General features: G+C 35.0%; 2 protein-coding genes across 9 annotated transcripts; one reads left to right on the forward strand and one right to left on the reverse strand.

Annotated features, from left to right (window-relative positions):
- Positions 1 to 687: 687 nt before the first annotated feature.
- On the reverse strand, positions 688 to 9,118 carry LOC117221623 (uncharacterized). Of its 5 annotated transcripts, none has more exons than XM_033472722.2 (6): positions 8,595 to 9,118; positions 7,928 to 8,117; positions 7,526 to 7,708; positions 7,202 to 7,421; positions 3,718 to 4,029; positions 688 to 1,498 (listed from the first exon to the last, which is right to left on the reverse strand). In XM_033472722.2, exons 2-6 carry the CDS (start codon positions 8,114 to 8,116, stop codon positions 1,227 to 1,229), a joined length of 1,176 nt encoding a protein of 391 aa, XP_033328613.2. In that variant the 5' UTR covers position 8,117; positions 8,595 to 9,118; the 3' UTR covers positions 688 to 1,226. The 5 variants fall into 5 exon arrangements, with proteins under 5 accessions (XP_033328613.2, XP_076380007.1, XP_033328612.1 ...); XM_076523892.1 differs by having other exon boundaries at positions 688 to 1,501; XM_033472721.2 differs by lacking the exons at positions 688 to 1,498; positions 3,718 to 4,029 and adding an exon at positions 4,275 to 6,565 and having other exon boundaries at positions 8,595 to 9,055.
- Positions 9,119 to 9,289: 171 nt separating this feature from the next.
- LOC117221625 (uncharacterized) lies at positions 9,290 to 15,038 on the forward strand. 4 transcript variants are annotated; one of them, XM_076523891.1, is made up of 7 exons: positions 9,290 to 9,373; positions 12,754 to 12,876; positions 12,948 to 13,184; positions 13,524 to 13,712; positions 13,806 to 14,358; positions 14,428 to 14,704; positions 14,803 to 15,038. In XM_076523891.1, exons 2-7 carry the CDS (start codon positions 12,786 to 12,788, stop codon positions 14,920 to 14,922), a joined length of 1,467 nt encoding a protein of 488 aa, XP_076380006.1. In that variant the 5' UTR covers positions 9,290 to 9,373; positions 12,754 to 12,785; the 3' UTR covers positions 14,923 to 15,038. The 4 variants fall into 4 exon arrangements, with proteins under 4 accessions (XP_076380006.1, XP_076380004.1, XP_076380003.1 ...); XM_076523889.1 differs by lacking the exon at positions 9,290 to 9,373 and adding an exon at positions 12,294 to 12,382 and having other exon boundaries at positions 12,447 to 12,876; XM_076523888.1 differs by lacking the exon at positions 9,290 to 9,373 and adding an exon at positions 12,315 to 12,698.
- Positions 15,039 to 16,141: the final 1,103 nt, after the last annotated feature.

The raw sequence follows: 16,141 nt of genomic DNA on the forward strand, positions 1-16,141 counted from the left end.
ACTTTTTAGACTTTTTTTATTCTTTGTTTGCTCAGAATTATTCAAGTTTGAAAATGACCTATTATTTATTTCGATAGTTCTGATTTGTAGAATTTTCATGAACTTGTTAGGCTTCCATTAACAATGGAATGTTTTCATTAACAATGCGAAAAAATAGCAGCCAAGATATACCAATACGGCTTCTACATTATTGTGTGTGTGTGTGTGTGTGTGTGTGTGTGCGTGCGTGCGTGCGTGTGTGTGTGTGTGTGTGTGTACTGCGATGTATAGACAAAAAAAAAGATACATTGAATGAGATATACTATTATATAAGGCTATGATTTATTAAATGAGCCATAACCAAAGTATAAAATTGTTTTGAGTAGTTTTCAAGTGTTTCTAGTTTCTTTTACTATCCTCAATAATTTATAATACTTTGCAATAGCTTCCAATAATTTTTAATACTTTACAATAATTTCAAATAGCTCTTCATCATCTTCAATTTGTTTCTGATTGTTTTCAGCGTCTTTCACACGTTTTTTAATAATTATATAGCCTTCGTACAATGCAAATAATAATAATATTTACTTTTTAATGTTTAAAAGTATTCCCACTACGTTAAAAGGATCACAAATAAATAAATAATAAAATAATAAAATATAAGACGTATAATAATATTTATATAAATATAAAATAATATTTTGAATATTTCGTTAATAATTTGTATTTGTTTATAATTATTTCTTCTAAGTTAGAATACTATAAATAAGTATTAATAATAAGATATAATAATATTTATATGAATATAAAATAATATTTTGAATATTTCGTTAATAATCTGTATTTGTTTATAATTATTTCTTCTAAGTTAGAATACTATAAATAAGTATTCTTCTCAAACGTTGACACTAGAATATGCTCTTAAGGAATTGCTCTTCCAGTTTCCACACATAACACGTGACCATTGATTTTACTGTATAGTTTCAAGAAAGACCGACCGAATGGTTAATCATTAAAGAGATTCTCAGCTACCTATTTCTAATGTAATAATGGTCTACATCGACATCAAACAATCAAGCTCCAGCTACGTGAACGAAACCACAATGGTTTCTTAAAATAATGTTCGATCTGCTGACGAGAAATCCTCATTTTTCGTTAACATCGATGCAGCGTTATGCTGAAACGAGGAAATCGGCGAAGAAGGTGAAGTAACACCGATTTGCTGTGTCCTGTATTTATTTGGCACACTATCTCGAGAAATCGTGGTACGCAATGCCGGCCCTCAAGATCTCGCCGTATCGGAGCACGTCGTGCGGAGAAGAAAGAGACGACGGTGGCAGAGACGATTGCGAAGGTGACACACAATTCAACATATTGACATTATTGTCCGATGGATACGCGTATATCCCGCTATTAACTGAAGCCGTAGAAGTGGCAGACGAGCCTGGGGCTGGAAGTAGCGCAGAACTCGCGCCTTGATCTCCGGTTGCGACCGAATTCGAGCTCGGTGCCGCCAAACCTGCTGAGCACAAACACATTAAGGACACTTTAATTGCGCGACTCTCGAGCGTTCGGCCAGGAGGCGATCGCAGGATCGAGAACGAAAAAATATCAACTTTACCGACTATTGTATACCAGGTGTTTCCTTAACTTCTGCACACATTTCGCTTCTGTTAATCTGACAAAAAAATGTCTCCAGCAAACGTTTATCGGTTTCCTGTCGGCTACATAATAAGATATTGAATTCAAAAAGATATTTTTCCAATAGAAGATCGTGATCAGTTCCATTTTCTTAAACGGTATTGTTGTATGCGTTCTTTACGATCGTATTATTGAATTCGTGTCAAGATGAAATCGACGATCTTCTATAACATGACCTTCGGATGGCATTGAACTGTGAAATTTGAATCAACAGAATTCATTCAAATGAATCAACAGAAACGATCAAAGACGCAAATTGCTTTATTTTAAGATACGTCTATCGCTAAATTGATAAGATTATTACAAGCAATTATCGTTACAGAAATTCAAGGAAAAGAAAGATATCGGGTCGGCTGTTACGACGAACCTTGAGAGTCTAATTAATGCAGTTCGTTGTAACTCAGAATAATAGACATAACAATGATTCAGAAAAATATTTGTGAGCACAGACTATATACGTAAATTAAATGAATTTAACTTGTGACGTAATTATGTTACAATCTATGATCACAAACTGAAATTGTGCAACGCAGAACTTCGCTCTCTGTAATACACTTTTAATCGTAACTTTAGTTCAATGCATCCGAAGGTCATGTTATAGCAGATCGTTAAATTCGTCTTGACACGAATTACAGTAATATGAAGTAAAGAGAATATGCAATGCTATTTAAAAAGATGAAGGTGAGCTCGATTTTTTATTGAAATAATAACAATGTTTTTTTAATTCAATATCTTATCGCGTGGCCGATGTGAAACCGAGAAACTTATGTTAGAAACATTTTTTTGTCAGATTAAAAACTGTGTGCAAAAATTAAGAGAACACCCTGTATAATCGTATATACGGAACTCTAGCAAAAGAAAATCATTAGCCTGAAATGTTTTCCGTGTATCTTGAATATACATTAGAGTGGTTCTTAGCTTCAGAGGTGAAGCATTTTTTTTTTTAGATTCTTTGGTCTTAACCCTGCAAATTGTAACACTTTAGTGAGAAAGTGATTTGTGTAAAATTTGAAAGTACATCGAACGACAGGAACCAGTTCCACATTTGCACGTTAAAGTTGAAGCAATTTAATTAACTTCATTTCCTTCGATTTTCTTCAATTTAATTAACTTCATCTCAGTTGGATGCGTTACTTCTACAAATATATACGAAATCTTTAAATATGATTTAACATGAAATGCAGTGTATAATTCAACATTTAACACCGATTTTGATGAAATTTCTGTGAGAGGTAGATTTCGAAAAAACATTTTACACATATTCTTTTTATCGGCCATCATCCATGTTATAAGGGTGATAATTAAACCCTTAAAGTTAGAGGTAAAAAGATATTATACTTAAGAGATGTTTTCAGCGTGGATAATGACCGATAAAAATGTACATATCAAATATTTTTTCAAGAACAATCTCTCACAAAAATTTCATCAAAATTGGTCTGTCCAGGTACAATATCTTTCCCCTTGCCAGATTCTGCAGCGTACTGTAACACACGAAGCTCATAATTATTCATCTTTTAGTCAAGAACGTACAACAATATTTCCAAAATGACGAAACATAATTATGTCTGAGAATAAAATGAAATCATTAACATTTTCATATAATCATTACCTCACCGAGTGTCACAATGTAGGGGAGTGAAACTAAAAGAAATAGAAAATCGTAGAATTCTGTAATCAGACGATCTTTTTTCTCGTAAATAAACATTTTGAAATAAAAGTGTGATTTTGAAATAAAAAGCATCGTGCAAGAAATACGTATACATACATGTACATATAGAGGAAGATTGATACAGTATCATTTGATATACCGTCACAGAGTTTGTGATCTGCCGATTGTTGTTCCTTGATTTTTCTTCAATGGAATTTTGGGCCATCTTTGCGCAGAGAATCCTGAGAATCGTTCGTCTCGAATGGAACGGGTACCGAAGTAGACTAGTTCGGTACGATGTCGTCGAATATCAATTTTAACGATTCTCGTAGTATTATTGTATCAATCGTTCCGTGTTTTCGTAGCTTAAGCTATATTTTTTTTTTCACCTGAAATGCTGGAGGCGAGAGTCGAAGCAATGGAAAGAGACGTCGGGAAGTCGGTATTCTCAATAGTTCTTGAATGATCGGTCCTCGCGATGTGCGGCGGACAAATAAAGGCTAACGTGGATCGTACAAGATCGTTTGTTCTGTCGGTCCTTCGATGCCTGGAGTGTACACCGGATTTACCGTTGCTACCAAATCCAAAGTGCAGAAGCTCTAAATGTCTTCGCAGATTTCGTGATTGACGTAAAATCGCGCCGCACAGTGGACAAGACGCTGGCTGATCGGACATGCTTCTTGCCTTGGACAATCCATCTCCTAGAATTAATTCCGTGAAAACGAAACTGGCTCGAGGGGCTACGTATTTTACATTGTACACCATACATCTATGTACACAAATGAACTGAGTTAAACATATTGCTCGCATAATTCTATGTCGTGTCGAAAAATGAAGCTAAGCATATGTAACCCCTTGAGAACATGAGAAGAGTCACAGGAACGTGTGTCTCCTGTGACCCCGTCTTGGTGGTCGACGTTGTTTAAAAAATGATCGATCGTCAAAATGTGTTGTATATAATGATTTTTATTTCCAAGAATAGTAATGCTTTAGATGAAAATAAATCTTTACTATCCCCTTGAGAAACTCCGTTACCTAACGTCGATTAGGTACGTCAACGCAAAACACGCATTTCGATATACACGATTGTTTGTGAAACGAAACGTCAGTCCGTGTATCGATAATTACGAAACGAATAAATTATGTATCTAGGAACTTGACTTTTCCACCAGTAAAAGAATTTATTAAAACGGTTTACGATGTCGACGACGATAAAAACTTCAACGATGCTGACAAACAATGATATATATATGAACGAATAATGGATAGGCATCCGAATTCTATCCGCACGTGCATTATTCAAAGATGACATAGATTCGATCCGTAAGGGAATCATCGCATAAACGAATATTCGAAAGGTATAAAAACCGTCCAAGTACTTTGCAGATACCTGTACCATCGCTGTCACTATGCATAACTTTGTTATCGAACGCTATTCCTGTTATCCCCTATAATACTCTAATTCTTACTCGCTAACCTGGAAGATTTGTTTATAACTGTTCCACACGAAATGTTTCTGGGTTCGTAGAAAAATCTTGATAGAAAAAGAAATGATCGAGATGAAAATAAAATATAAAATAAACTATACGAGTAATGTAACAAAGAATTCGTGCTAGCAGACCGTTTAAAATAATATTCAGTCGATTCCATCTCTTTCGACGCGCAATTCAAGCTAATATTTGAATATTATTGATTCGCGTAAGTACATTCGAATGATACAGAAAGAATGATTGCACTTGCTTAAATGAAGTTACCGATAAAAAAAAATGATAACGCAGATATCCGTAGAACACAATCCATAGAAATCTAATCGAGTCTAGAACTTGTCTGTGGAAATTCAATTGATGTTTCTATGTTATTGCTTTTCCGTAGAAAGAAACTTTCATCGAAAAAATGATCGATTATAAAATGTTACCGGCTTGTAAATATACTTTCGTTTCAGCTTTATATTGTTATATCGTACGAGTCAACTACTTTCTAAATTATCGTACATTAAGCTGTACACGTGCAGAGATACAAATGTCCCCATCGAATATACGCTACATAATAATACATATAAACTAAAATTAACGAAACTCTAAGGATACGAATAAAGGAACGAACACAGTGATACCAGTGAGATTACAATGAGCTGATAAACAATTTTAACTTGTTTTATTATCGTATAAACAGATTCTGAAACATAGTAAAAGTAACAGAAATAAAACCATAATGCTCGTTGCATTACGAAAATGTAATCGTTACATGACGCTGCGTTGTGAAATTCATTGCATTCTATCCGGAGTTCTCATCAGTATTTCCTACTTTCATTTTGTTCGAATGAAAATTTCTTCCTATAGAGAAATGATCCGACCCCCGAGTCAGTCACAACCTTAATTTAAGATTCACTGAAATGTACTTTATATTTTTCCCAGCGTCGGTATTACCCCTCTCACCGTAGTATATCAGTGCGAAACAAGAGTGACACTGAGGATCACTGAAAAAAAAAGGTAAGTTAAAGGTAAGGTAGACCCCGAATCACAGTAACAGAACCAATGAACAATTCTGTTCGCATTGAATTTATCCAGTTGAAACGGTTGGATAGTCTGTCGATTCATCTGGCAATAGTTGGCGAAGAAACGTTGCTTTGAGGTGAGACAACGTTCGGCCCTTGCGAGGTCGGGGAAGGAAGTGGACTGGGCTTGCAAACGATTTGCTCACAGGTACTACTGCCGCTGTCGGTCCCATAGGTCATCGATTGCTCATTGTAACCGGGCAGCTCGACCTCGGGCTTTATTTCGATCATCATCGCGTCGGCTGGGGAACTCTGAACTGAATTACTACTAAACCGATATTTGCAAGAGGATAACAGGTGTCTCCGAAGATTTCTCGCTTGCCGTAACGTGGCACCACACAGTGGACAAACGCCTGGACAATCGGATGCACCGCGTATTTTCGACAAATTCATGTTCCCAGTTAGCCCGCAGGACGCCGTTCCAGCTGTTGAGCCCTGGCTAACCAACGGCAGTGGTATTCCAGGGGGAAAAGCCATACCGAGAGGCCCGGGAAATTGCGGTATATGCAGCGGAGAGTACGGCTGCATCGGCATTAAAGTGTGCAGATGCGACTCGTTATCCGACATTTGATCCTGATGTGGTCCTGCTTGAGAATTTTCTGTCGACATCGAGATTGGTTGCGCTTCTTGAGCACGAGGCGAATGACAACTCCGATGATTCGAATATTCCAATCGATCGCTGGCTGCTAACAGACACAAACACAGCATTACCATTGCAGGGCTGAACTGATAGTATTCTCTTTGAACGGTATTTCTAACTTCTAACTTCTATCTTCTATCCGAATAGCATTATCCTGGTGTGCATCGATTTGCCGCAGTTCAACCCGATCGATGGTTGTGCTTGTGTCCGTTTTCGAATATCAAAACACTGAAACCTTCCTTATCTTACAACCCAAATCCATAGATAATATATATGTATATGTATACATATACGTACACTAATTTTATGCTCGGTCGCACACTAAAATAATATATATCGGACACAAAACACATTTATCAACGTTGAAACTTCCATTCGAGTTAAAAATAATTATTCCAATTTTTCCTTTCGAATATCTATTTTTTCCTTTCCGTTCGAACATCTATGCAATTCGAAAATCAATAAACACAAAACGTTCGTGAAAAATGCTAACAGAAAGACGTTGCCGTTTATTGCGATAAATGTTTCATATTAAATTACAACAGAACATGTGTTACTTACTTAAACCTGTAATTACTTTGTCTATAGATCTACAAAGGATGGTACTTCCCTTATCATTTTTCTTCTAAAAACCTTCTCCTTTACGGAGAGAATGGATAGGACTTTAAATATTTCTTACCTGTGTCATCACCATGTTCGGTATTGTCGACGTCCTTATGGTCACCTATATGCTTATTTTCGTTATCAACGTTGCTCCCAGTACGTGGCCATTTTCCGGAAGACGAGGAAGACTTTCTCCTTTTCTTTCTTCGTTTTAATGGAAAATAAGGACTGGAGGTTTCTTTTGATGAAGTTTCGTTTGGTGTCGGTATTGCAGATACGGGTACCTCCTCCCCATTCTGTACAAACATAATTCATTAGCTTCAAATATATATCAATATTTTACGAGATAACGCTGAAACATAAAGATACGACTTTTATTTATTTAATTTGCAAAACATACTTCGGTTAATATAGTAGGCGGCGTTAGTCCATGAATACAAAGACAATGAGCAGCTTGCAGTAGCGACGGCAATTGAGACGGTTCTACGCTTACTTCGCCTCGATATACAAACTCCAATAAAGATTCTAAATCGTCTGCACCTATACCAGCTAGCATAACCACTGGATGCTGACACGGTGTGCTCTAATTACATAAAATAGAAACAATTATTGAATTATAAGTTTCCAATCGTAATACAATTATTGAGAAATGATAAATAATTGAATTAACACTTTGCCGACCATGGAAAATAAAAAACTATGTTGTGCCAATATTTAGAAGAAAGGTTGCGCACATTGTTTATAACGATTGCCAATGTATTAATATATATGTATATAAAAATAATCGCAGTTAAAATAAAACCTTTAATAAATCTAGCAGAAAAGGACTAGCTGCACAGAGAACTATTTTGTGTGCAGGAAAACTACGTCCACCAGCAGCCAAAGTAACATCCACCAAATCGCCGTGACCTCTTAATAGCTGCACTGCAGAAGCCAACGACGAATTGAATTCTCCCCAAGAGAGACTATATAACTGGCTGCTGCTTCCCATTCTAAACAGTAAGTTATAAGTTAGTTGATTAAAGCCTTTGAATAATGGAAAAAAATCTCTAACTGTACATCCTTAGCTTATCAATATTCCATATTGTATTGTTGCAAGAAAAATCAGTGATATATATTGTTACACAAAAAAATTCAGAGGCATTTAACATACATAAATTTTTGTAGGCGACAGCGTGTACGAATCGAATGAATTGAAATTCGGAAAAATTATCCGCTAACGGTGACGATATACATATACTCGTGTTCCCTATCCACATTCTCTTAATTACTGCCCCCACCCCAAAAAATATGATCTCGGCGTCGTCTGAATGTTAACCTAACAGAAGCTTCTGCCGTGATGGAAATAACAAAAATATCGTAAAGAAATCTATAATATAACGATAAATCGGAATACACGTACAGAAATAAAAGGCAAAGCTAAATCGAGAAAGCTACAGAAAATTAGTACTTAATGTAAAATTACTTACATTGGGTTACAAGTTATTGCCGTAAATTATACTTTAAATTACAACAGTCACACTAAATTCGTTGTTCACGTGTTGCAGCAATACTTCTGATAACTGTACTTACACAATTTCACAAAGTAATTTACTTTCAGAGGCAAATAGATACACGATATGTAAAATGAAATTCAAATGCTGTCAGAAATTATCATGCACGTCACATTTTACGAGACTGTGCTGCCACCATACTGTGCCTAAAAAAGTTTCGTAAAATCAAGTGCATACATACAGTTTTCGCGGAAATTATGTAAATACCGAATGAAGTTTAATATTGTCCATATTTTCAACGCAATATTAATTCTTAATACATATACGGTTCATTTGTAGCTAAAACGATACAACTTAAAAATCATGATTTTAGAGAAATCGAGTTTGAGATTTTGAATTGCTCTAACTTTCTAACAACATTGATATGTGAAACAGGCATGTCCACGGAAGACAAACGGGAGATAAAGGAGGGGCCCCTCACGCGCCAGATTCCCCTTCCAACACGAACCATAAAGACAGTGCCTAGTTACGGTAAGATGGTACCAAAGACGAAAGGGGAATCAAGAGTATGTATGTATTCGCCATCGTGGTGTGGTGCCTCAGTGTCGCACTCTATCGTTAAATTGGAGTACTAAGAAAACCGACACACGTATAAAATATATGTATACACATATTAGGGAGTGCGGTGTGTGATATCTGATAAGGAGAGACCTGAAAATACAACGGCGTGGAAATCGCTATTAGGATAAGACTGGGTATAATTTTTAATATATATATATATATGTAGTATAATAAATGTTCAAACCGTTCGTCAAAGTAAGCTTCCGTTCTTGCAATATTTCACTTAAAAATTTTATTATAACTATAGGCAATATTGACTGTAGATACTTTGTTAGTAGTACGAATCTACACTTTTGATGATGTTTACATTTCGGAATTACACCTTGTTCATATTATTATTATATACATGAGTAGTAGATATTACATTAAAATTATTGTTCGAATCGAACATTTTTATACTACATATAGGTTTACAACGTTTACCGCACAACATACTCGTGTACTGACAAAGAAGCGAAAAAATTTCTTCAGCGTGTACCGAAATGTAAACAAACATCCCTTTTTATGTTCATCGAAATGTAAACATCATCAGAAGTAGGTATATATTTGTTCTCTCTCTCTCTATCTCTCTAAGAAAGCGCTTGTATCCCTACTATTTTACTGCGCATACAATTAGTGAATCCTGTCCTAGCATTGAACCGTTAGCCAATCAGAGAAAAGAAATTTCTACTCCTATTCTCGCTAGTAGAATTGCTGCGGCCAAAGAGTCTTGCAGAAATTTAGGTATCATTGTACATTTAATCAGATTTCTTTTCGTTCTTGTTATTCTCCTTATTGTTATTACTAATATATTGCTATTGTTATCATTTATCATATAATAATAAATAACAATAATAATTTTACAATAACGTAACATTTGGTATTGTGGATATCGTTCAAACATAGATTGAACTTTTTGAAAACACAATTGACCACTCCCGAACTGTTCATTGCGATGCTGGAGCATTAAAACGACTAACGCTAAATCCTTGTAAGTTGCTTGTGTATAGCAACACTATATTGGATTGCCCAATTCAAGTTTCAAGATCCCAGTTAAGAAACAGATAGCAGCACTAGGGCACTACGTAAAGATGACGAACAGTCTAAGATTCCCCTTACGGTTTTGGTACAGTAATGGGACCTACTTTTGCACGCTTTTCTTACTCCCTTGCTCATGAATCGTCAGCCAATCAGAGCAGAAAAGATTTCTATATCGACCCTCGCTAGCGGATCAAGCTGCGGCTTGACCCATTACCCTCTCTCACCCATAAGCCAAGCGTAGACACTGTCCTTATGGTGCCTTTCAAACACCTATTTCTCCCACAGGGCAAAAATACGATAGCTATAGCACGTTCGTGGAGAAGATAGCGCGGCGGAGTGCCTATTTACCTCGCTGTAAACCGCCACCATCGTTTTCTAGAGCAAGGTGGTGGGGAATGGAGACACCGGTTGTCTTTCATTTGCATTTTCCATATTCAGTAGTACCTCACCTTAGTGAGCGAAACGGGGGCAACCAGCTTAATAGCATGAAGCAGGTAGAGAAATCTGATTGGTTGATGTTTCGCAGCTAAACAGTGCAGCCCTCACGGTTTTAGACAAAGAGAGGAAGCGATGAGTGAACAGGAGAGATATCAGCACCGCAAGCAAAACAAGTCGCACCGACGACCAATGAAGCTTGTCTTACTTTATCGCGCATGCGCTTTCACTCTTTTCGCGCATCCATATGCCTGGTGCTCCATCTGAAACACGTGGCGCGATATTCGACTTACACTTTTCGCCCCATAGGATTTTCGACCACATAGACCATATAGCGTATTTACGAACGTTTTGAAACGACGATCATTTCTACAATTATTAAAATTTTCGAAAATCCGTAAGCTACATTTTAGCTAATGGTTTCTACTTTATGAATCAACAAAATTTGTTTAATTCAGCCATCCCACTACTTTTTAACTGAGACGATCAATATTCTACTGTATATTCTATAATATACAATACAACATCAATATTCTACTGTACGAGAAAGAGTTTCGAAAGCAACAAATAATTTCGCAATTTTATACGATTTTTACTGTTAAAAATTTGAAAAACGAAGATGAAACTTGCATCCATATCTATCCATATCCTAGCAATTACCTACAAAAAAATTCTCAAACTCAGAGTTTTATAGAATTAAAGTTAAGAATTATTTATTAAGTATATTACAATTATTGAAATTTCTGAAAACCCGTAAGTTACATTCGCGTAGCTACTGGTTTTTAGTTTACGCCGTCATCATAAGGTTCAACACGACCGAGATACGGACCACTAAAAGCGCAGTAACGTTCTGCACGGGATGGGATGGTGGTGGGGGCCTTCTCGGCTGAGTTGCTTCGCCGTCATCGCAAGGTTCAACAGGACCGAGGTACGGGCCACTAAAGACGCAGTAACGTTCTGCGCAGAGTGGAGGTGGCGCGAGGTTTAAACTAATAATACGTAGACGTCCATAAATTCTTTCAATAGCTTCATTGTTTTAAATTTGAATTATTCATTTTTATTATAAATTCATTAAATCCGCAGTCCAGTGATAATAATAATTCGAGAAACATTTCATTGCACTCAAAATTAATTCTTTCGTAGATCATATTCACAGTTTTACATTCGAAATCAATCCTTCTGTAGATCACGTTCATGTGTGGACGAGCGTGGAATTTTCAAGTTGTCAGAGAGATGGCGAAAGGTCATCGAACAAAATGGAAAATACATTACAGAATAAACTTCATTCCAAGTAAAAAAAATTTTTATTTCATTGATCAAATCGGCAATTACTAGTTGCCAATCCAATAGATATGATCGTCGTTTCAAGACGTTCGCAAATACTGTGGACTGTGTGGTCGAGAATCCCATAGGGCGAAAAATGCAAGTCGAATATCGCGCCTCATGTTTCAGATGGAGCACCAGGCATATGGATGCGCGAAAAGAGTGAGAACGCAAGCACGATAAAGCGAGTCGGCCTACGTTTCTCATCCGTGTGGACACTCACACATAAAACCTGCTGGTTTCATTCTGTTTCTCTCGATCATTTCACGTTCTTTTCTTTCTAAAGCAACTGCGCGAACCTGAATGCGCAGTAAAATGGTAGGGATAAAAATACTTGCTATGGCAAAGCAGAATTCCTCACTAAGGTGAGATATTACTGTTTATTTGTTTCACCTGGACCGTGGACTCTCAAATGTCAGATTATTTCAGATGATGCCAAGTGCCTGTGTTATGATGATATTAAATACAAATGAAAATGCAATCTAGTAAATGAACAAATATGTATTTCTTAAATATCGCTATGCATATTTGTTTTTTAAACTGTTCCCACTTCTTCCTCAGCCTATGTGCAAACATCCTAATAAGAAATTAATATAGAAGGAGAAGTTTACAAACAGTAGTCGAAAAAAGCAATGTATTTTGAGGTCACTTTCGTTATCTCATTCTGATGGTGAAAAACATGTATGTAATTTCACAGAGAAATTATATTACAGAAGGTTAATTACGACTGTTTTAGGAAAAATCATTGTTATTCTAGTAATAATAACAATGTTTTGCAAAGATAACACGAAACTATCAGCAAATTCTAACATAAAAGAGATTGTAGAAGCAGAAATTGTAAAAGTATTGGAAGAACAAGGTATTTAAATCACTTACCAATGTATAGCAAAAATAAATTTCACATTATATATTCATTTTTGTTACTGCTAGATTATACATTAAATACTGTGAATTGTTATGGAGACAATTTGTTACATATCAGTGCAGCAAACGACTGTCATAACATTACGAAAGAAATTTTACAGAAAGAAACCTCTTGCAGTATGATTGATAGAAAAAATAGATTCGGATGGACACCATTAATGATAGCAATTCGAAATAGAGATGTTAAAACAGTCAAATATCTTTTACAGAAAAATGCTAACGTAAATGAATCAACTTATCTTGGTGAGTATATTTATTTATCTTTTAGTTCTACAAATTAAGGCTGTAAAGTTTTTAAAAAGAATCAATTTATTTTTATTCGAGCCGTTTATTTTGAAAGTGGCATAAGTCACTTTACCGTAATGAAAAGTGGTGATTTTTTAATGTTTATACGAAATTATTTATACTGAGAAAAATATCAGTATCCTGAGATAACAAATACAAGTAAATCTTCTTGAAAGTTAGCATCCATATGTTTAAATGTGTTAAAACGCAAACCCTTAAATATATCGACTTAAAAACAAAGTGACTTATGCCACTTTCAAAATAAACGGCTCATTTCTATCTTAAAATATTTTATAGGTATGTCTGTCCTTGGATTAGCAGCTGCAATTGATAAGGATATGTTTCAAACTGTATACGAAGCATGTCCGTCTGCATTACAGAATTGTATGCACGATGATATCACACCGCTTTGTGTAGCTGCTATGAGAAATGATAAAGATTTATTTTTTCAATTGTTAAGTTTAGGATTTGAAATTTCTAAAATCAGTGAGTAACATCTGTATACTTCTTTAAGGAAAATATATGTATAGTATTGTTCATAGATATCTTTGTAATAACATTTTTTATCCTTTCTTATAGATGAATATACGCACGTCATGATGAAACTGTCAACAGTACCAGAAATTCGAAATTTAGCAGAAAGTGTTGATGTAGAAGATTATTGGAATGATATTTCAGATAACATACCTATAGAATTAGAAAGTGATTCAGATCAAATTAATATTCAAAAGGAATATAAGAAAGAAAATGAAGATGATAATATAGCGTCATCCCTAAATTCCTTTGTGAAATATAAAGTTACATCACATTCTTCAGAAAAGAAAAACGATGATTTTAACAGTAATATAATAATAGATTCTAACCAGCGTTTAAAAATGAAGCCTTCTAAATTGAATTTAGTAGCAAAGCATTCGGATCCTACTTCATGTAGTATAATCTCACCAAGACTGACTTGTACTTTGGATGAAAGCCTACCAGTATCTCCAAATATCTATTTCACTAAAAATAATGATAGCAACAAAGTCAATATCAGTATAATAAACAAGTGTGAAGCATTAATTGAAAAGGAAAATGAAGAATTAACACAGCACTCAAATCTTGATAAATGTTTACCAGAACGACCATTGCAGAGGTATATTGTAGAATATAATGGTTAATCAAACAATTTTCTTGTGTTCACTCAGTTTTTTCTGCTCTAAAGATTACAGTCTATTCGACCACCAGACTTGAATATACAAAATGATGAAGAGGATCTTAATAAAACTCTTAGTTTTATTCCTGAATTTAGTCCAGTTCGTTCACCGTATGTACCTGCAGATCTAAAGGACGAAAATGTGTTTGGTGAAGATACACCAACACCACCACATTATAAAACACCACCAAGAGGAATGATCTTGAATTCAGAAGAAACAAAACTGTGTATTTTATTACAATGTCATGAATTAGATCAACATATTCCTATATTTCTTGAACAAGAAGTGTGTTAGACTTTCGCATTATAATATACGTATAAACAGTATTTGTAATAAAGACTAAATTTTAATAAGTCATTTTAACTATTTTATGTTTCTTATAGGTAGATTTTGAGTTGTTCTTGTCTCTAACTGATCAAGACTTAATTGAAATTGGTATAAAGGAGAAGAAAGAAAGAGAAGCTATATTGGATGTTATAACGCAATATAGTTACTATCATTAATTAACACTGTGTTATAGATTTCTTTATAAAATATTTTACTATTATACACAATACTGTAAGAAAAAGTTACTATGAAAATACAAAAATAAAGAGAGGTTTATTATTTTCAAATTAAATTAATTAAAGTACTACACATTTTTTTTCGTAGTATTATTAAATAGTATAAAAAGTATTAGCCCTTGTATCTTTAACCCCTTGGGTACGGATTTATTTGAGAAAATATTTGCATGTGGAACGGATATAATTTTTGGTTGATTGGAGTGGTATGTAAAAGCAGTACATTTTACGTAAGAATTTATTTATTTCTAAAATATTGGTGACATATGTAGTATTAAAATGTCTTCAAGTAATTAGAATTGCAAAACAAAAATAAATTAATAACAACAAAATAAAACTAAATGAAATAAATTCAAGCTATAACAAAAAACCAATTACTAATAATTATGCAGAGTGTGATATTTTTCAAAGCAAGTAGGTAAATGCAGTGCTACTTTGCATTGTTTGCACTGCCACGTAGTCTCTTTTCTAATATTATGCTTATAACAAACACGGCACCTTTTTCCAGGGTGTTGCTTGGACTTAGTTGACAGAATGTTCTCAGGAAAGTGTGCCCAATTTTTCGCTGCCAAACGAAATGGTGTATCGCTACTTGACGGACGTCCACGACGTTTATAATTTGGCAATGACAATTGCTCCAGCAATTCTTCGGCAATAGCTAAACGAAAGGAAGTAATGCCTGCCTTGGTTGTGCAGTTGATTTTAGAATATAAAACATGAGCATTATAAAAGGCCATATCTATTAGATAAAAAAACATTTTCTTATAACCCTTTACACATTTTCTCATAACTGGGAAGCACGCTAGCAATTGGTCTTGTTTATCAACGCCTCCTATACCTTTATTATACTCAAGCACAGATGCCGGTTTTATAATATTTTCGCTATCGCCACCTTCATTTTTTCTCCTTTTGCCTGTGTTTATCAAATCAGCATTTGAATGTTTCGTGCTAAGTATGTGAACGTCTTTTTTATCTCTCCATTTCAAAGCCAATAAACCGTGACTGGATAAAGTTTTGACTTCTCCTTTTTTCAACTTCATTGAAGAAAACACCTTTGGTATATTCTTCCTGTTTTTCCAAACAGTTCCAACAGCATTCGTATCATTTTTTAGTAAGGTCAGAAATAAATGTGGTGATGAATAAAAATTATCCATATACAACG

The sequence above is a fragment of the Megalopta genalis genome, chromosome 7 (assembly GCF_051020955.1).
Source record: "Megalopta genalis isolate 19385.01 chromosome 7, iyMegGena1_principal, whole genome shotgun sequence".
NCBI lineage: Eukaryota > Metazoa > Arthropoda > Insecta > Hymenoptera > Halictidae > Megalopta > Megalopta genalis.